A 22,869-nucleotide genomic window follows, 5' to 3' on the forward strand; every position below is an offset into this window, starting at 1 on the left:
GAGGCATGTCTACATTGATTATATAACATACAATAAAAGAACTAAAATGAGAATGGGAAGATTGGACTTTGAAAGATCATGGTTTTATTAATTATATAGTTGCCACTGAAAAAATTTTGAACTGAGGAATAAAATTCTCATGTGATTAAAAGAGAAGGGTAATGATAATACATATATATGTATAACGATAGACTATCCACAGTTTCTCCAGAATTGGATTTGTAAGATTCCCTGACAGAGATATTGCTCAATTTGTTGTTAGTTTCTAGTAGTTTATTAAATTATAGAGTGATGAGAAGTCATTAGGTTGTTCAGTCTGACTTTCTCTATATCATTGTGTATTAAATTTAACTCCTTTAACCTTGTATTGATCCAAGTAACTTCTGTTTGTTTGAAGAATATTATCCAGAAAAGCACTTAGTCTTGAAGACTTAAAGAGATTGAGAGTGTGATTGTGATTATTATGGTCAGTCAAACTTTCTGTTAAATATTTATGAGAGTTTTTTTAATATATTGTTTTGGCTTTTGTTCCTTACCACTTTTAGTTTTTATATGTGTGTAACCTCATTTTGGTGCAGAGAAGCTGTGTGCAGTTGAGACTCTTAACCAGCTGGTTTTTTTAAAGACGACTGTACACTGTGATTAACTCCTTTCTTGAGGGCATGAAGAATGGTGTTAGACTAACAGTTTTGTGGTTGTTTCTCCCTATGCATGGCTCTGAAAACAACTTTGTATTACTCCTAATTCTTCTATGAATCAGGTAAAATTCAGAGTGGGCCCTTGCAGGGAAAAGATTAGAAAGGTGAAGGCCCAGCTGGAACTGGCTGCCGCTGTTAAAGATAACAAAAAATGTTTCTATAAATATTTCAGTGACAAAAGCAGGGCCAGGGAGAATCTTCCTCCTTTCCTGGATGTGGAAGGTAACTTTGCCATGAAAGATGAGGAGAACGCTGAGGTACTTAATGCTTTCTTTGCCTCAGTCTTTAATAGTCAGAATGGTCATCCTCAGAGTTGTCAGGCCCCCCTGTGCTGGGAGATGGAGATAGTATGCAGAATGAAGACCCAGTTGTTGAAGAGGTGGCAGTCACCGACCTGCACCTGGATGTTCACAAGTCCATGGGGCCAGATGGGATCCACCCAAGGATACTGAGGGAGCTGGCAGAGGAGCTCGCCAGGCCACTCCATCATTTATCAGAAGTCATGGTCAACCGGGGAGGTCCCAGATGACTGGAAGCTTGCAAGTGTGATGCCCCTCTACAAGAAGGGTTGGAAGGAGGATCCGGGTAACTACAGGCCTGTCAGCCTGACCTCGGTGCTGGGAAAGGTCATGGAGCAGATCATCTTGAACACCATTACATGCACGTGTGGGACAACCAGGGGATTGGGCTCAGCCAGCATGGGTTTATGAAAGGGAAGTCCTGCCTCACGAAGCAGGTCTGCTTCTATGACAAGGCGACCTGCTTACTGGATGAGGGGAAGGCTGTGGACGTTGTCCACTTGGACTTTAGTAAGGCCCTTGACACTGTCTCCCACAGCATTCTCCTGGAGAAGCTGGCCGCTCACAGCTTGGACAAGTGCACTCTGCGCTGCGTTAAAAACTGGCTGGATGGCCGAGCCCAGAGAGTGGTGGCGAATGGAGTAAAATCTGGTTGGCAGCCAGTCACGAGTGGTGTTCCCCAGGGCTCAGTGTTGGGGCCGGTCCTGTTCAGTATCTTCACTGATGATCTGGATGAGGGGATTGAGTGCACCCTCAGTAAGTTTGCAGATGACACCAAGCTGGGTGGAAGTGTCGATCTGCTGGAGGGCAGGAAGGCCCTACAGAGGGACCTGGACAGGCTGGACTGTTGGGCCGGAGCCAACGGTATGAGATTCAACAAGGCCAAGTGCCGGGTCCTGCACTTGGGTCACAACAACCCCATGCAATGCTACAGGCTTGGGGAGGAGTGGCTGGAGAGCTGCCTGGAGGAAGAGGACCTGGGGGTGTTGGTTGACAGCCGCCTGAACGTGAGCCGGCAGTGTGCTCAGGCAGCCAAGGCGGCCAACGGCATCCTGGCTTGTATCAGGAATAGTGTGGCCAGCAGGAGCAGGGAGTTGATCGTGCCCCTGTACTCGGCACTGGTGAGGCCACGCCTCGAGTACTGTGTTCAGTTTTGGGCCCCTCACTACAAGAAGGACATTGGGGTGCTGGAGCGTGGCCAGAGAAGGGCAACAAAGTTGGTGAAGGGTCCAGAGAACAAGTCTTACGAGGAGTGGCTGAGGGAGCTGGGGTTGTTTAGTCTGGAGAAGAGGAGGCTGAGGGGAGACCTTATTGCTCTCTACAACTACCTGAAAGGAGGTTGTAGTGAGGTGGGGGTTGGACTCTTCTCCCTAGTAACAAGCGATAGGACGAGAGGAAATGGCCTCAAGCTGTGCCAGGGGAAGGTTAGGTTGGACATCAGAAAAAACTGCTTCACCGAAAGGGTCGCAAACATTGGGACAGGCTGCCCAGGGAGGTGCTTGAGTGTCCATCCCTGGAGGTATTTAAAAGAAGGTAGATGTGGTGCTTGAGGATATGGTTTAATGGTGGACTTGGCAGTGATAGGTCAGTGGTTGGGCTCGATGATCTTAAGGGTCTTTTCCAACCTTTATGATTCTATGATTCTGTGATTGTTTAGCCTTCAGAATATTGTCCGTAGAAATTTGATTTATGATGCTTGACTTACAGAATGCTTAATTTCATACCATTGTATATTTGACACTGAAGAAATGCTTACATTTCTGGTAAGGAAAAATCACAACCAGTGATTTCTCATGGCAGGAGTGAGAACTGAATGTGTATCCCCTGCATTGTCAAGCAAAGTTTGATGTTTTCTTCATAGTGAAGAAAGGAGCTATTTGCAGGCCTAACTATGCTGTTATGATCAGACAAGTTTTAAGATTCAAGATCCAGTTCCATTTTGTGTTTCTCTACCAGCTGTGTTAGGTGGCTTTCCTCTCTATGCTTTTTAATTTGATACTATCTAAAATGCCTAGCTTACCTCATACATTCTGGACAGGATGCTTAGCTGAACACATAAGGAATTCCAGGTTCCACTGAAAGGGGTATATCCCTAAAAGAAAGGCATTGTGCCATTCATTGTTGCAGTCCTATGGAGTTAGCTGAGATCTGGGGATGAAATAAAGTGAAAAACAACAAATAAAATAAAAAGGGTGGGGTGGGAGGAGGAGATGTCAAAACGAGGGTAGTGGACTAGGCTTAGAACAGGGAGCTGCCCATAAAACTTGGAGTAAGAAAATAATTTATTAATGACAGACAGCTATTGAGGGCTGTATGGAAGGAGCAAGGAGAAAAGGCTGATGGCTGAAGTAATTTCTGAAAAGTTGGAATTGTCTTGACTTATAGCATATGTAATTAATTGAAATTCAGAGGAGCTTGGCAGTCATATCTTGATGAAGAAAGGTGTAAGAAATAATCAGTAGATTATAGTCTAAATTGGCTTAAAGATTAACAACAACACATTTTCACACATGTATTTAGTTCTGAATTAGTTCATACAGCTAAAATGTGTCTGCAATTCTAGCACTTTTTTAAAGTTTTTTTTTTTTTAGTCTGTTTGCAAAGTAGAAAAACAGCATAAATACCCCTTCTTCCATGTAAGAACACTTGTCGTCAGTGCTGGGGTAGAAATCCTAGAGGTACTTTCAAAAGCTGATTGTCTTTTCCTCATTCTTCAATGATCAGTGAGCTTTGTGTTTGATCAGTCAAACCTCAGCTGCATTATAGGACCTGAGTTTGAATGAGATGTTTTCCAGAAGAAATGTGTGTCAAGGAATATATGTGTTGTACAAATAGAAGGACAATACTCCAGTGTGAGGTAATAGGGACAGATATACCAAACTTCAAAATAGCTTTCAAAAATAGTTGAAACACTTCTAGGATGAATTATATTAACACCACCTCCTGTCAGCTTTCCCATGAATAGATCTCCAGTTGATGCTGTCATCATTGTTTTATTTTTGATGATGATGATGTCTTCCATCTTCAACTATAGTGGGGCTGACAGACTGTCTCAGATCTAAACCGTATGAACACCTCAACACCAGGCAGAACAAGTTATAACTTGTCGCTGCTAGATGCCTAGGATTGACTGAGAATGGTGCCTAAAATTTTTAGGGACGGTTTAAGTAACTTCTTCTTTTTAAGCTAAAAAAATGAAAACTAAATGTGTCCAGTTTTTGGCTGGACAAGCCACATAAGACCATACGTAACCATATTCTTGCTCTCTTCCTCCCCACCCCTTGTTCTCCCACCCTGGTCTTTTTTGTTAAAGGAACGTAGTTGTATATCTGCCTTTATAATCCTGCAGGTAAAAAAGCTTGCAACTGCTATTAAAATATCTTCATTTGGGCTTAAATATTAATGATGTTTTGTATATATAAAATGAAATGTCATAAACATAATTCGGGTTTTTGTGACACCTTTATATTTACAAAATGAAAAAGGCTTGTGTCTAAATATCTGTGAAATATTATTTGACATTTAGAATTTACAATACTAAAATAATTTGTCTAATTGTAAAGCATTCTAATAATGGAAAAAGGAGTGTAATAACACTTCACAGTTCTTAACAAAAGTATAAGAAGAATAAATGGGGGTGAAAAGGAAGTTTATCATAACCTTCAGTGCATCATGAATTTCCAAAGGAAATCTGAGCTCAGAACTTTGCTTCCTGATTAGAGCCAATACTTTCCATTTTGACCTACAGTGTAGAGACCTGATGCATTCACACTCTGGCTTTGTGTAGCACACAAACCTTACTTGATGTTACTCTTGTGACATGAAAGCTGGATAGCTATAGCAATGTGAACCAGGAGGAGAAGTCTGTGCTCTACTTTTTCTAATATTCCTGTAGCAGCCTGTCATTTTCCCATAAGAAAGTTCAGGTTTCTGAATAGGCTGCATTTCTGTAGTAAATTAGAATTTGCTGTGCTTTTAAGAGCTTCATATGTTATTTAATATTATGCTACTATATAAAAATTGTATTTGATGGGGTGTTTGATCATCAGCCATGACTCGAAGAATGACACTTAGGAAGTAAATGGGAAAAATGTTATGATAAAAGTATGCTAAAATTATGTTTAATTTCATGGCAGGTGTGCTAGTTATAAAGCTACCATTTTCAATTAGTTTTTCCCAAGTTTTCAGGGAAACAATGTGTTTCGCCAAAGTAAATTTTTAAATTCTGCATTATTTCAGAATAAAGGATTAGGGATGCTCCAAACCATATAATGATCTCCAAATACAGGAAATCAGTGATTAAGGGTAAAATCCACATTAACACATGGAACTAGAAAGTGAAGTAAGTAATTAACCTTGGTTCGTCCCTTGAGTGGAGCATTGCAATATTAGGTAGCTTCAACAAATGCTATCAATGTTTGTTGATCCTAAATTAAAATAAACTGATTTTTCAAGACTATACTTTTAATTGTTTTTTCCTTCCATTTGTAATGTCATTTAAGGGTGACTTGCAATTTGTGTGCTGTAATGAAGATATAATTATAAAGTATGGCTAGAAATATATGGAGGGATACATAGAAAGAGGGGAACTTTCTCTTACGACGTGGTATGGGGGATATAGTTAAAAAAGTAAAGAAAAAGTGCTGACATTCTATTACTATAAAACCATAAAATGAGGATTATATCTTCTTCAAAAACTTACCATAACATCATAACAATTGGCAGGTATTTCACTGCTAGTAGACATGAGAATAATTATGAAAATTACTGTTACATCCAGACAGCAATTGAACTTTGTTACATGTAATTCATAGGTCTGATATTGTAGGGAAAAAAAATTCTTTTAATAGCAGATTATATTCACATTCATGCACTTTTTGTTGAATAAAATAATGCTGAAACATGCTAGTTTTCCCTTTCTTCCCTCCTTGTACGTGTTTTAATGTCACTAAGAAAAGGCAATTTAAAGCTATGGTAATATTTACAGATGTAGGGAAGCTGACAATTTTTCTTATTTTTTCAATGTAGACTGTAAATAGATATTCTAAGCTATATGAAATATATATAGATTTAAATTACACCTTAATTATGAGAATAAGTACAACATACTACAAAAATAAATGAATACAAAGTTCATGAAAAAAATAGTATCTAATAAAGTAAACTGGCAGTTTTTACAAGCAAATTATAATTCAACAAGCAAATTAGAATTCACACTGTAGGTCTTACATCTAGTATAAGAATACTTGTTCAAGCATGCCTTCCATCTTCTGACTGTAGTAGAGATTTACTGTTAGAAATTTTTAAAGTGTTCTTCACTGGGGCACTTTATGACCCTTCCCTGCCCTTTGCTTCATTTTCTGTAAATGCTGTGAGAGCAGTGTATCTAACTAACATGCTGAGGCACTGGAGGAAGTTCTAGCAATGTACCCAGGTCAAGATACTTAGCTTGAAAATGACCCATTTCACTCTTGTATAAATGTTTGTCTCTCCTAGTGCAAATAATAAGTGTAATAAAACTTCCTAAGGTTAAAGTTTCTTTTCTCTCTTAGAAAGAAAGGTTTATTTTTCCTAGGGAGTTACATGTAGTTATGCAGCTGTAAATCAGCACCAGATAATGGAGAAGAAGGTGAAGTGCTTGATTTTACAGTATTTCTCTTGCTTGTGTTTCTGTAACTTTGTTGCCTCACCTGACTCAAATTTCTCTGTCTCTGGTACATTTCTTCTGTATGCTGTTAAACAAGTGGCAGAGTAAAGTAAGAGCTACTGCTTTAAAAGAATTAGGTCAAATTCATATAACTCATGAGTCAGTGACTGACTAAAAAATGACCATACCCTCTTGTATTTAGAGAAAGGAAACATCAGTGTACTCTCCAGTTCTTAATGCTCCCAATGCTAAGAAAGCAAGGAAGTTGTTTGATATGCAGATCATGAGTACTGCAGTTGGAAAGCAGAGATAATTCTTAATGAGAAAAAGCAGTTCACTTTAGTAGCACATTTCGATAACTTCAGTTATAGAAGTACATGGTATACAAAATAAACCTCAGTGAACACTACTGAGGAGCACTTATATTGGTTTGGATCTGTCTTCTCTGAATCTTAAGTGTTTGGATAATAAGTCAGGACAAAAGCGTCCTGGCTGTCTCACAAAAATAACTGCTGTCATTTCAGATATATCAGAAATAAGTGTTTTGGCAACTGTAACCATCATAGTTTAGAACCACCAAACGAATCAGTAACCCCATCTTAAATACAAATGAAATTGTAGGGACTTGCAGTTTTGTTCAATTGCAAGATGAAGTAAGGGCAGATGAGGAGTTTACATTCCCATCCTTCCTTCTGCTTATACTCCAGGATCTCTGGTTATCTATTGCTGTTTTATTCAGTGCAGCTGAGACTAGTTATCTCCCCTGTGATATGAGGGGAGATCTTAAGTTTGATGTGTATTACAAATAATTCCCTCAGATAATTTTTTTAGATATAAGGAAAAACAGAGTGACAGGAAAAAAGAATCTGTTGCATTACAGATGTTAGTAAATTAAACAGGCAGCGCACTAGTCAGATGTGCTGCTTTCATAGCATTTTTAAGTAGCATACAAACTACAAAGAAATTGCAGAAGAGTTTCAGTTATGATTTTAAAATCCTTAGTGTTGCTGTTTTGCACCGTTCTTAAATGTAATGTAGGTGCTCTTTAGGGAAAAGAGGAGTCATAATGCTTGAAAAAAAAGAGCTGCTGGGCTAACCATCTTTCCTTCAGAAGGTAGGTGGGAAGGTAACTTCATATTAAAACTCCTGTGTCACCTGAGAAGTGTTTTCACTCTCTCCTTGCTCATCTGGCTGTTCTTTTAAAGACAGAATTACGCTGGTAGTTTTAGACAAGGTCTTTAAGCCAGTGAAAGAAATTCAGTCTGCATCTGTTCAGTGAGTTTGAAAAAGGTAAGTAAACTCTAACAGTAGCTCCACAAAGAGTATTTTATGTTCCTTCATTTCTTCCCTGCTTTCCCATCCCAATCTAATTGCAAGCATGCTTTTATAAAAGACACAGCTTTAATGTAATGATGGCCAAATATAACCAACATGTTCTGATGGAAATACAACTAGTACTTCGGACAGAAATATATTTTCATCTGCAGTCTTGGCCATAGGAGTGCAAATTACTGGCCTGTAATGGCATGCTGCCACTACCATCTTTGGAAATAGACAGTAATTGGAAAAACCCCTTTCCAAGCATCAGAAAAAATTACCTGTGCCTAATGATCAGTTTCCTCCAAACTTCAGAAGCAGAGGCAAGTAGAAGAGACTTCTTGGAAGGAAGTAGGTGATTTAGGTGAATGAATATTTATAAAAAATTAGACTACCATCAGCTCATAAAAAGACATTGATTGCATCAGGATTAGCAGCTTCTGTTCACAGACATGCTTTTTATCAGGCATAACACTGCCACATTCAGCAACATCATCATCTTTTTCACAAGGAGAGCTGGTAGAAGAAGGAAACCTATTAAATGACAATGTGGGGGTTTTGGTTGGTTGGGTTGGGGGTTTTTTTGTTTGTTAATAGGCAAAAAAATTTGAAATTTAATTTCCCAGACAGTTGAAGCCTGTCATTTCTTTGACAAATGGAATACACTAACTAGGCATAAGCTGGATATCAGATATAGTCAGCATGATCTAATTCAGCATTTTCCCTACATACCCAAATGCTCATTTCTGTAAAGGACTCTCTCATATACACTACTAAAAACTAAGGTTTTCTATTTTAAGAAATTTTAGAGGGGGAATTTAAAAGGAAATGGTTCCATTTGAAATACCCCTAGTTCTAGGAAATTATGACAGTTGAGAACTAGGTTAATAAAGTACATTCTTCATTGTAAAATTCTGGTTCAGTTTGTTGCATTGGACATCTAAGTTCTTCCCTCCAAAATATATATTGATATTGAAGACTGATCATAATAATTTGCACTGGTCTGAAAGTTTCATTTTCATACACATATCGCTCAGACAAGGTTTTTAAAGATATTTTTTCATATGCAAGGCATATTCTTCATTTGATGATATAATAATCTATGATGTTAGGCCTTCCCCAGGCAGAGTAAAGCATATGCCTTTCTGCATTTATGAGATATCGTACACCAAACTAGATACATGCAGGCATTGCTACAGACTAAGTATTCCATAGGGAGACATCCCATAGGCAAGAAAGTGATGTTTTTTTGATCATGAAGTCCTTCCCCAGCCTGTAGGAAACATCCATCATTCCCTGATGTTCCTTTTCTTATATCCATACAATTAATGGGGTTTGGGAGGAATGGGTAGCTATATCTTGTGCTTGTAGGTTGTTATGATCAGCTGAGGAGGTGAAAGAGTACCCAGTGTACTGAAAATCAGAGTAACATGAAGGTCGTGTATTTTTATACCATATTCTGGAGTAATATGCTGAGATTAATATAACACCACTATCACTGTTTTCAGTAAAGAAAATGGCAGGAATTGGTATGAAGTGGTATTGTCAGTAGGTAAATGGCCAGACTCTTATCGACTGCCATTTGTATCTTCTAGCAGTCAGTTCTAAAATTTTCTAGAAAATCAAAATGGAGTGCCTCAACACATTTGTGTTGCTGAATGAAGAGTAAGAAATCAGGGAGTCCGTCTTTTTAGCATCTGTAATACAGAGGGCTCCAAAGACTCATCTCTTTGGATGATACACCAAGAAGTGACAGTTCCACCGCTCTGGGTGTGCAGAAGCTCAGTTTTGGCATTCGCTTTAACTACTTCTTTGTCTCCTGGTCAGGGAGGCTCCTATGTGCCTCACCACCTGTCCCTCTGATTTCATAAGCCTTGTGCCATGTTTGGGAAGAAGGAACTGATTTGACCAAAGGTTAATATTTAAGGAAGTAAGTTGTTTCCCCCCAGTGTTTGAATGGAAATTAATCAAAGGCAGAGAAAGAAAGTGGAGTTTTAGAAAAGCATATACTATCAAGAAATACTCTGTTCCAGTGTTTCATTTATGTCAGGTATATGTAGCTGATTGTTTAGGAGTAACACTAATAATTTAACTAAAGATAGTCTTTAATGAAAGTATTTTCAAATAGCTGATCTGTGAATTTGCGTCTAGCTTTAATTTGATGGTTATGTTGACAATCTATAGTTCCAAGGGTGTATTTCAATAGCACAGGGTTTCTAAGACACGAGGATTCTTTTGCCATATTTCTTTTTTCAGAGTCATATAATCTTTGTTGAAAGGTAATTAATTTGTTGCTTGGAAATCTCTGTTGGCCAAGTGCCACCCAGAAGTTTCTTACTGTATTTTCTGCTGATTTTAGTCATCTTCATTCTGATGTTCCATGACAAAGTAGAGCTCTCATAGAAGGGCTCCAAGTCACTCTGTGAGAGGATACAGAGAGGGAACGTGAATACAGCATGGCCCTGGGAATTGCAAAACCCATGTTCTGCTTGAATTATCATTGGCTGCTGTGTGCCTATAATGTCCTGTTACAGCAACATCACCTATTCTCTGTTTGTCCTTGTTCACTAATCCAAATGTCAGTGCCACAATGTGTATTCCTTATGCAACTACAATACCAAGTAAGGACTGAGCGCTCTATGTTTATCTTGCAAGAATATTGTTAAATTTTCTTTAAAAGCTTTAGAAAATAAGTAAAATGCTTTCAAAAGTCTGTGGGAGAAAAGAAAGTTATGTAGTTGTGTAGTATTCTGAGATTTGAATAAACTAAACAGAACTTAACTGATCCTCATTCTCCACTTAAGAGGGCTCCTGTACTAAGTGTGTTCTTTAATGTCAGACATAATTTCTTTAAAGGTGACATTAAGTTTTAAGAGATGTCTGATGCTGCAGAAAAGTAATGGGCTGTTTCTCTCCTCCTCTTTGGGCAGTTTTGGTATGAATCATGATGGAATTGGAAATTCCTGTGGGACCAAAGGTCATGAAGCAGCAAAGCTAATGGCAGCTCATATTACAGCAAACACCAACCCTTTCTCTTGGTCAGCCTGCAGTCGGGATTACATCACCAGTTTTTTAGAGTAAGTAATTGCTCAAGAAAAATTATGAGTTTTAAAAAAATTGATGCTTTTCAGGAGAAATAGTAGAGATACAGTGACCTGTTCTGACGGTTTATGTTTTTAGAATGAATAGAAAGAAATATAGCAATATTTTTATTGTATAGAGCACTTTTCTATGTAATGGCAAAATTCTGCTCCATTCCCCACTTTACAGTTCTCATTTTTATCTGTTCAAAACATGTAGAAGTGCTGATCATATCTCATTACTTCATTAATGTGAGGGTAAGAAATAGAGAAGGGTGGAATTTGTCTATGAAAGATAAGGAAGTATTTTTTTTTTAATACGTGCATAATGTGATGGGATCTAATGAAGGGACCAAGGTTGTAGCCCTGTTTCTTGTACATTTCATTCTCCAGATTTTTTTTCATGCAACCTTATGAGTTTTTATCTATCAATACTCTTTGGTGCCATTGGTGAGAATATGAAGATTATAGGACAGGATGGCATAGGTAATTATATTAATACCTTTAAATTGTATTAACCTGTACTTCTGTGGTGATTTTTATCCAGAAGTAGATTGCTACCTGAAATTTTACTTCTGTATGAAAGAATTTAAACAGTCAAAATATGTTAGTCTCAAAAACGTGCTCATATTGATGTATACATTGGTATACATGATGTATAATGAAGCCTTTGTATGTGTTTTAAATTGTGGAAGACAAAGATAGAACTGTGAGTTCACTGAGAATAGATTAATAACAGGATTTTTTTAAACAGTGTAAGACATTTATGGGAGCAAATAGCAGTTGGTTGGTACGTTCAGTGTCATCAGTGCAACCATTTAAGAAATAAGGTTGTACAGTAATTCAGACACTTGCTCTGTTTTAGGAGATGGACTTACACCGGTCAGGTGGTCTAATCATGAGACTACTAAGAACAAAATGAGCTTCTCTTCCTCTTTCAGGGATCTTACCTCAGAATAAGGTGCTGTGTTCTGAATCTTACCTGAAGGGGCTCGTCTAGACTGATAAATTTTCTTTAGGTTGGTTCAAATGTTGCTTCTCACGCAATGTAGAGGATTTATGAATTGGTCTGGAGAGGTGTTTCGGCTCCCTGTAGACTCAGTGGGCAGAGGCAGATATTTAACATAGGTGCTGTTCAGAGTCAAAAAAAACTTCTCTTCAGTTACTGTATCAGGTTAAGGCATTTCATATCACCCCACTGAACTGTGCACCCACCCAGTTTTATGTGCTGGAGCATTTATGATGAGTGCCTAAACTAAAGCACACTATGTAAGTCATCCTTAAAATATATGTGATAAGGGTTTCTCACAATATAAACTGTTTCTCTCAGGAGAGATACATATACATTCATTTAACACTATCAGTATAAAAAAAAATACACAGCGTAGTTTTTCTTCATCATAACCATTAATTCAGCACTGTTCCTGTTAGTAGTCTTTCTAGTATGTTATGCAGCCTAGTTTTAACTGTGACAAAGAATAGTTTTCACATCTCTTCTGAGAGATCATGTCAGAGCTTAGTAGTTCTGACTGTAAGCTTACAATTCAGGCATTTTTTAATAGCATTTGGGGGTTTCTTACTGTTACAGTTCTGCTATTGTCTGTCTCATTTATTTCTATTTGTTGCTCTCCTCTGTACTCCATTTTGATCCCACAATTGTCCTGACAATAAGTTGTCCATTGATGAAGACATAATTCAACAGAAAGCTAGGAAGTCATCTCCTATTCATGGGTTTAGAGAAAGAAATGTGGTAAAATTCTGTGGCTTGTGTTATGCTGCAAATGTAATAGAGCTTAACGTTTGTTCATAATGTTCCTGTACAGTTTTAAATTTCAGCCTGAACAAACTTTCTTGTTTCTTCACTTGATTTGTGTGCAGTGATCTTTCAAATTTTTACTGCCAGTTAAAAGCATGTTTAGCTTGTGCCTCCTCTATTTTATGTTTCATTTTTTAATTTATAATTTACTGTTAGCATCTCCATTACTCTTTTTCATTCCCTAGGTTTGATTCACTCCATTCCCTAGGTTTGATTCACTGTTAAGTTTTATTTTTAAGTCTGTGGGATGCCAGTGGAATTGCAGTTTTGTTAGCATAAAGCCAGAATAGTACTCTGGTGAATCTGTTCCCATAGTTCTAATCTCTTCAGGTTTTTTGAGATACTCCTCTATCATTGCCAGTGTTTGCAACTCTACTCGAATTACTACCATCTGTGAATTTAATTAAAGAATCATTACTGAAGATACTAACTGATATTTGAGCTAGCGTAAAAAAAAATCTACACATAGCAGCTTCAATAATAAATTATCTTTTATAACATTTTAGCTGTATTTTGTAACCCAGAATGTAGAAGTTATTTTTTTCAAAGCCACCTTGGATAAACATTATTTTACACATTGCAGTTATGAATAAATTTTCCAATTGCATAGGATAGTGTGTTAAATAACGTTCTAAGAGCCAAAAATAACTTCTCCCCCTAGCAATTTTGCAATCTGTTCTTAAAAATGTCAGGTTTCTCAAACACAATCTCTTCATTATAAACTATGCTTCTTATTGTTTGTGGTTCTAATATCCTATAAATGAACTGATACTTTTTTTCTTACAAAAGTTGTTTTATTATTTCATAAAGTATAGTAGTCTGTAATACTGTAGGGTTTTTTTCTCCAGTTTCTAGTTTTTTCCCTGGCTTTTCATGTCATCTCCTCAATGACAGCAGGAAGCTGTTGAGATAGTTACACAGGTACCTGCGGAACAGCTGTCAGAAGCCTAGATCACTTCTTTTTATCTATTCATACCTTTCCTTAAGGCAGAACAGCTTTAAGAAGCAGATATGTTTCTGTTGTAGGTAACAATCGGTGAGCAAGAAGCAAAAGAAAATAGCAAGTTTCATGTGGTAGCGGTTCCCTGACTGTGCCTGTAAGAGCAGAACAGCCTGCATCCAGACAGAAAAAATGATTGGTTTTTTTCTAATACTTCTCCATAACTTAGCCACAGATGAGGAAAACACTGATTTAGAGCTTTAGAGGCAAAGCCTCAAGATGTTATTGTCTCTGTCTCCAGATGTTTATTCCAGATAGATTAGACTCCACCCCTTTTCTTTCCATTTTTCCTCAAGAATGGGAGAACAGTTGGGACAGGACACAGTAGACTACAAACAAGGAAGACAAGTGGTTTTTTTCTGTGCTGGTGAGAATGGCTAGTTTAGGATTCATTTAGCTATGTCTAACAAGAAAGTTAAAACACAATGGGATGAAATGCAGATACTCAAGCAGGAACCTGAGGCTGTCAGTCTGTATGATATACCACAACATCTTTTAGATCTATTCACTTGGATCTGGATACAAGTTTTGGGCAAGGCTGCCATGGCACTAGGATAATGCAGCTGGAATGAATTTCACTAGAAGTTCATTACATGTTCACAGTATTATATGGTACTGTGGATTGACTAGGTTACTAGCTTGGGTCGCCTCTTGCTATACAGCAGTTTTGCACTGTGTGTCATTTTGCAGTGTAGATACCACATTGTCCTTTATAGTCAGGCAGAAGCGTTTTGGGAAAGATGTTATCCTGCTTACACTCAAAGTAGAGCCTCACCCTCATCCTTCTCTTCCTCAAGACTTTCTTAAAACTCAAACAAATTTTCCAGACTGAGGCTACTGAGGAATAACCGTTAAGTATGACCTGGAAGGTATCAGTTCAGTCAGAGAGTAGTTGGAAAAGCAATTTATTTTGTGGGATGGATGGGTAGAGGATGAATATGGCTCAAAGGATGCTAATAAGACAAAGGAAAGTTATGTATTGCTAATAGATCTATTAAAAATATCAAGAAGGATGTCCAGCCAGAACAGGCTCTGAAATGGGCAAAGAAAATAATTTTTTTTTCTGGGAAAAACATTCCTTCTAGCACATAATAGCTGTTGTCTGTCAAGCTTTATGCTAGAGTGAAAGATTGACTGAATTCCATGTATCAAGTGAATTGTTCATAAGTGCTTTGCAATGGCTTTAAATTTCACTAACCTTTTATGGAATTAAATGCAGAAATACAGAGAATTGAAGGGTTGGACAGCATGTCAGAGAACAGAGATTCCTGTGAGAGGAGTAGAAACCCGTAATATCTGTTTTTAGGAGAAATTAACCAAGCCTAAAAATATTGTTTGTGACTGAAAATCAATTAGTATAAATGTCATTCTATGCAGCATGTGTGTGTGTATATATATATATCTATATCTAATATATATAATATGCACGTTTCATTAGATCCAACATACATTTATTTAGTATGCCTATAGAGCCATGCAGATACCTAGACGTAAAGAAGAGAACGTTCTGCTTAGAACTATTTATTCAGTTACTTTTACGTTTTGTAATAATGAAATCTGGGTGATTTCTGGAATAATAGTTCATTACTCTTGTCAGTATCAGATAGGAGAAAGTGTTAGAAGAAGCCAGATGGTCAACTCTGTCTTTCAAAGGCAGGACTGTCTTTGGAAGATGAGGAGAAGAACCAAGAGTCTTTAAACTATTTGAATAAGTAAGATATATCACAGGAAATTCTTGGAGACTCTCTAGGATTGCCATATAGCAGGATTTACATCTCAGATTACACCTTTCAAACTCTAGAAAGGAGCCAAAACTACCTTGGTCCAAGCAAGTTCGTGTAGACAATATAAACAAAGTCATCCAGTATTTTGGCCCAGATGTAATCTACCCAAGAATCTTGGGCATACAAGTGGATATGCAAGATAAATATAGGATATGTCTGTGTGTGCCTCATATGCTATATATGGCAGATTGGCAAATCCCCTGGTACTCCAGAAATCTAAATTAACTTTTTAAAAAAGTAAAAACCAAAACTAGTTTTGAAAGATAAGGTCACTTCAATAATCTCACATTTTCATCTCTCTCTCTACAAATCAATGGAGAAAATTTACATTCATTGTTACCTGTTGACCTACTCTTTGGATTATAATTTGCTTCTTTCTTCCTTAAAGTTTACTAGGATTTTTTTTTAGCTGACAAATTATTGAGTAAAAAGCATATGTCCCTCATAACTGTAAATTTCTGAAACTTTTGAAGTCTTATATTTTGCTTTAAAAGCTTACCCAGTTAAAAAAAAAACAACAACAAACAAACAAACAAAAAGCACACAACACACCAGTTTCTGTAATCATGGGCTGGCACTATGTTTTTGAGTGTTGACTTTGTAAGTATTACTCTTTGTTTACCTTATGGGTTATTTAAATTTAAAGAAATTTTAAAGGGCAGAATCAGCAGCACATTCTCATTAACTTATTTGTAAAATGTTTGAAGAAATAAATATAGAACAACAAAATGGCCCAAAATTTTATAGCTTAGTATCCCCCAAACTCTGAAGGCCCGATACGAATAGATTTTGGTAAGTGGACCATTTTGATAGATGGACCAATAAATATTTCCTAATATGGCTGCTGGATAATTATTCAAACAAATAAAGGAACACTTTGGAACAGACCATACTGTGGAGGAAAGTATACATCAAAGAAATAGCAAATTCTATAACACCGAAGAAAAGAAACATTGAGTATTATGAAAAGATTGTGCAAAATTTCTATGAAGTGGGTAATAAGACATAGAGCCAGCCTTGCATAAAAGCTTGGAAAGAAGTAGACTGTATCATGAGAGTGAGTGGAAAATCCACATCAATATCTGAATTTCCGTAACATTCAAGAACGGTTTAATTTAGTAATACTATTCTGGTTCTTTTTAACTTTAACATACCATCCCAAATCACACTTCTATTACTTACATCCTGATTCTGCAAATATTTATGTTATCATCCGAAGGCTATTGAGCAACCTGCAGAGGTTATTCATTAATGGCAAGCAGTTTTTGTAACCTCTACAGAAATATATCCTGGTGCTCTCTAAAAATCAATTTTTACTCAGAAAAAGCATATAGTAAATATGAGGTAAGGATTCTGTTAGGAGCCAGATGTTACATATAAGCATGTAAATAATTCGTGTTTCTATATACATGTATATGTATGAAATGCACTGTGTTTATAGTTAATAAATTTTACTATTTTTCCGTATTTTTATCAGTAATTTTGTAGCAGAATTAAATAAAATATTATGTATACTGTCCATATGTTTATGTATATTATTGTTTAGCTATAACAGATAATTGCAAATATTTATAATACATTTAATTTATGGTTGTTATTCATTATAGTCCACATCATTATTATGAATGAGCCAATTCTGTAACATTCCAAACCTATTTTCAGTGCCAGTGTTCTGGGATTTTTTTTTCAACCATTGAAGGAGTTATGTTGTCCTGTGTATGTTGCTGAGATATTTGGGAATACATACTGTAATAGGAGCATAAACCCTGAAATGTCTACAGCCATGGTTTTTGCTTTTTCTTTTTATTGGTCTTGGATACAACAGTGGTGTCTGTACAGAGGTGATGATTCTCAGTTTTGCATTGTTCAGTCTAGGAAGAATCGAACACTGAATCCCTGGTTGCTGTTATTTTGATCAAGCAGTTAGCAGTGATAGCATGTCTGAGATCTTAAGCTTTCAGAGAATGCTCTAGTATCCTTTATATCCTTCCAAACAGAAGATTAATTTGATATCCTGTGATACTAAAATACAAAGCAAAGTTTAAATATATTGTAGACTGTTTTACAAAGATCTGTTAAGACACTACACCGGAATACTGGGATGAAATGACATCAAGCTTAGCTATTTTGTAATTGAAACCAGTCCCACTATGTCCCATAAAACTTCATTAAATTAACTTAAATTTAGGAAAATGAGAAATTCTTTGAGTGCTATTAGTATGTTGTATAGTAAATAGAATGTAAGGATGAGTTTGAGATCATCTTATTTCTATTGTAGACACTAAAGTTATGTCCACTCCTTGTTCAAAAAGGTAAATGCTCTGCAGGGATATCCTGTAGGTTTTCTGAGTTTGTATATGGTTCCTGTAAGATAAAATCACGGAGGACAAAAGCCGTTGTGAGTAGAAATTTTCTAAAATTGCAGAGATGAAGGTATTTGGGCATTCTTCTCCTTCCCATGATCTTTTTTGCATTTACACAAAGGTCATCTTTTAACTTTTGTAGGCCCAATCAATAATAATTACTAGATCTATGTTTATAAGTGCTCCAATACCATTATTATTCTTACACCCTTTTTGGTTCATTCCCCTAGATTTAGCAGATTTTTTTCTCAAGTATCTGGGTTTTGCTTGGTAGAGCAAAGAGAATGGGAGAAGAACAAGGATGTAGACTCGAGTATTACACCATTTCTGAGTCCAGTAGAAGTTGTCTGGAAAGGTTATATGGTCCTCAGCCTGTATTCAACCTTTGCACAGCTTTGGTGAGACCTTTCATTACCAATGGAAAGTCCCTGGTTTGATTAACGTAGTTTGTAACACATCCTGTTTCTTTTCCGAATTACTTCAATTCACACAATACATTATTGGGTTCTTGTGCTAAGTTTGTAAAATATGTAAATTTTGTTAAACTACTTGAGAGAAGTAATAGAACTGAAGCAGAAGGAAAGAGAAACAAATTTTCAGTCTGAGAGGTGATGTAATGTAGCTAGTAAGTGAATTCTTAGGAGTAATTTTCTTGCTGTTCTACTACTACAACAATATTTCATTATGGTAAAAATCCTGTCATTAGAGCAGAAGAGGCATATTTTTTGCATTTACTACAAGGATATTTCTGCAATCATATGTCTTGTAGAGTAGGTATAGACTTTAATTTACAAGTTTGGTGAATTTAAAGATTTAGATCTGATTCTGTAATCTTATTTGTGCAGGGATACATATGCCAATGGCGAGAACCACTGAAGGAAATGAGGGTTTTTAAATGCTGTGCCCTTGGCTGTCTATTTACAGGATCACAGTTTACAAATCAAACTCTGCACTATTGGAATCCATGGAAATGGTCCTATCATATGCAATACTTGGTCAAATGCTGAACTTCCCACTGCTTGTTTAAGCAAAGTTCCTATCTGCAGTTTGGTCCAGACAATGCAGAAAAATCAGATCATATTTGAGTTATTTTCATATTGGAATTAATTAACATGTACTCCTCATATGCACAAAATTCAACACTGAAATATTTCAAAAGAATGTAGAATAGTTTCCCAACTTCTGCTGTTAGAAAATATAATGCTTGCAATAATTGAAACTGGAATAAAGGGCCAAATACATTTTTTTTTATGCCAGAACCCACAGTTGATATTTTAAAGGTAGATTCAGCTGAGGGTGTGTGCATGTGTATGGAGGTGAATCACACTAAATTAATTTGGATTAGTAACCAAATATAATTTTTTTCTGTATTTTTCTGGTTATTGCCTGAGTTGCTGTTTGCCTTCTTCTGAAATGGTTGGCTGTTCTTTGTTTTTTTGTTTTTCTAAAGGGTTTATTGTAGTCTTTCAAAGAATTGAATAAAATGGGGTTAAAATGAGAACATAAAATGTGTAGTTAAAGGAGGCTTTTTGCTCCTTTTTTTATCTGCAAATGAAAAGTATAGAAAATTAGAGATCTCCAAAAAACAGCATAGACCATTCACTTCTGAAATTATGTTCCTTTGGCAAGGTGCATGGAAAAGATTTGGAAAAAAAACCATGAGTGCTGGCAAAATCGTAGGAATGTCAGAAAAAAATTTAAAGTGTTGGCATAAGAATTCTTTAAAAATCCTCACTTATTCACATGTGAAATGAAAGTAAAAAAGCATCTGTCCTCTTTTATGCACACTGACTAAATGAAACTGAATAATTATATGGCGAAGTACAAAGTTTTCTAAAAAGAACTCTGTCTGCATTTGGCTTTCTCTGTTATTTATTCCACTACGCTAAAATATTGTGGTTAAATATGGGCACATTTTGGAAAAATCCCACCAGCCACCAAACAAAGCAGTGAATATAAAAGAAAATATTCAGGTTTTCAAAGATGATGATCTTAGTCTCATATGAAATTTTTAAGTCTCAGTATTATTAATGCTACAGAAAAGGTCTTGGATCCATAAAAATTTTTTCACTCACCCTACTATAGGTAAATTTTAAGATCCTGCAGAATTTTTACCACTGTAACTATTTTGTTCACTCAAATGGAAGAAAAGCAAGCATGTTAAGGTCCTAACAATCCTACAAACACTATGTCATATTGAAATGTAAATGCGTTTCCCTTTTATATAAACCAATTAAACTGCTCATATCTATGAGATTGTACTTAGCTGTTTGAAGGATCAGAAGGGTCATTAAGAATTGTAAACTGAATTTCTTTTATTTGATTAATTTTTTTAATTTTTCATTCTGTGACCAAATGTAGCTATTCTTCAGTGAAAACAAATAGGAATCTTAAAACAAAAATGAAAATCAGTCTTGTGTGGCTCAGAAATTATCACACTTTAAAAAAGGATAACATATGAAATCTATTTCATAATCTAAAATAAGCATTTTTGTTAATAATAATGATGAAAATTATTTTAATCTCTTAGTTATCTCTAATTATTTTTTCTTTTTACTATGGGTGTACCATCTTACTGTTTGTTTATTGCGATCATACTTGTTTCACACCCAGTGCTGTTAAAAGTAAGAACTAGATACATTGATATCATTACTGTGATTTACAGTCAGTAGAATTCCTAATTGATTTGGTCCTTTATGTTGAACAGTTCGGGCCGTGGTACTTGCCTTGATAATGAGCCTCCCAAGCGTGACTTTCTTTATCCAGCTGTGGCCCCAGGTCAGGTGTATGATGCTGATGAACAGTGTCGCTTCCAGTATGGAGCAACATCCCGCCAATGTAAATATGGGGTAAGAAGTCTTAATCCTTATGCTGAGTGTTCTGCTTAGTCATTTGTATATATTCCTTTATAACATAAATCTTTAGATAGATGCATTAGTGGGTTACAGATTTCCGGTAGCATGTCTGGTGCCATCATGCATAAGCAAAGGGTACATTTTAATCCCTATGCTGCATCTTTTGCTTGAGGCATTTGTGTGTATTGTACACCAGAATGTGTGGGCAAGAGTTTGCTGGGGAGGGCATTCTTTAGTTTCAGGAAGAAAAGGAGCACAATACTTGATCCTGCTTCTTGTAAATTGTACTACGGAATTTTCCCTGATTTCAGCTGAATGAGATCAGGTTCATGTTGTATTAATCCTGAAACATGAAATCTGTTGTGTTGGCTTTAACTTTTCAATGTAAAGCTCCATTTTGAAATTACTTTTGTACTTGTATTGATTTGTCAGGTCTGGTTTCATTTTCCTTTTTTTTTTTTTTTTTTCTGACATTGGGTTTGTTGTTTCTCACATTGTTCAGATCTCTTTTTGGAAAGAGGAATTCTGGTTATGGGAACAAAGGATCATGAAGTTAGATAGCTGAATAGAATACTGAACAGCTAAGTACTAGCAGAGCTTTGGCTGCAAGTACCAGTGTGCAATACTTAAGGTGAATAAATATACAGCAGGAATAAAAACCTGCACACGTAGGCCATTATGTAATAAATTTACAAAAATACTTACTTAAAATCTTGCAGCCCAGAGTATGCAGTATGCATTCTGCTGTGCTTGTCATCAAATAATCAGCTGAGACTAAGTTAAATAAACCTTGAAAACATATCTGGTGGTTTAAAAGTAAATAGTTTAATAATATCTTAAATTCTAGATTATTCAAATGAAATAATGTAGTCATTGAATTTACACTCTATTTACTTCTCTAAAGGCTACAAAGCTACAAAAAAAGCCCACAAAGAAAGTCTATTTTTAATATCCCTGGCGTGATTAATACAGTATTATTCTTGGGATGCCTCTTCGGCAGAACACATTGTACAAAGGATTTAAAAGCTGTGTGTAGCTGGCTGACTAGCTCACTGGGTCTTCCACACCTGATTCTTCATCAAACCTCTTTTGGCCTTTATTGTTCCTCTTTAAACTCTCACTTTCCACCACTGTTCTTTTAAGGGCCTTGTTTCCTATCACTACATCTAAGTCACACCTTTTTTTCCTACAAGTTCTCACCACACACACTCTTTTATTTTCAGGCTAAGGAAATCTGCAGGTATTTTAATCCATGATTTATAGCACAGCATTGGGAGATACACTGAATTTTAAATTAAACTGGAAAGTTAATAATGTGCAAAGCCTGGCTTTTCCACATATATGTTACCTTTTTCAAACACTGTTAAATTATGTAATCATTGTTGTCATGATCATGCTGCACAGTACAGTTTCTTTCTCAAACCAGTTTCTAAACGGCAAACAATTGAAAGTAATGAAATCATGTACGTAATACTGGATTTCTTCCTTCTGCTTTCTTTTTGTTTTAAGGTTTTTGTTGAGATTTCCTTATAGTTACAAAAAAGAGGTCGAAACTTAATTGAGGCACTAGTGAAAAGATGTTTTGTCTTCATGTAACATTACCAGTCCCCACAATACCAGCGTATTGTGTTCCATCAGTATGCCATCAAAGAGAGCATATGTTAAGTGTCTCAGAAAAAAACCCAAACATTTTTAATAATAGGATTCAGACTGCATAACAGTATAACAGGTTGTTGTAGAATTCTGTTAATATACACTGTAAGAAATTACATGCATTTAAAATAGCATCTACTTTAAAAAATATTATCCATCATGGCCATAATGCTCTGAAAATGCAATCATGATAATTGTGATCGTACAGATTTCAGGTGGTAATTTTGAAGGGGGAAAAAGAAAAGTCATTGGAATCTGGTAGTGCAGTTGGAAAGTTTCTGCACAAGAAAGAGCTATTCATATATGAAAAGGTTTTTAGAACTGAATAGTGGAACTAGATCTAAATACCAGGAAAGG

The 22,869-nt window shown here is 36.2% G+C and overlaps 1 protein-coding gene across 2 annotated transcripts in view; it reads left to right on the forward strand.

The window, feature by feature from the left end:
• The window catches only part of ADAMTS6 (ADAM metallopeptidase with thrombospondin type 1 motif 6), a 163,345-nt gene that overhangs the window by 66,055 nt on the left and 74,421 nt on the right, over positions 1–22,869 (forward strand). For both annotated transcript variants that reach the window (XM_075078308.1, XM_075078309.1), the window contains exons 10-11: positions 10,892–11,038; positions 20,712–20,853. In XM_075078308.1, the coding sequence (XP_074934409.1) occupies positions 10,892–11,038; positions 20,712–20,853 (289 nt within the window). The remainder of the gene's footprint in view (positions 1–10,891; positions 11,039–20,711; positions 20,854–22,869) is intronic.

The sequence above is a fragment of the Phalacrocorax aristotelis genome, chromosome Z (assembly GCF_949628215.1).
Source record: "Phalacrocorax aristotelis chromosome Z, bGulAri2.1, whole genome shotgun sequence".
In the NCBI taxonomy this organism is placed as follows: domain Eukaryota; kingdom Metazoa; phylum Chordata; class Aves; order Suliformes; family Phalacrocoracidae; genus Phalacrocorax; species Phalacrocorax aristotelis.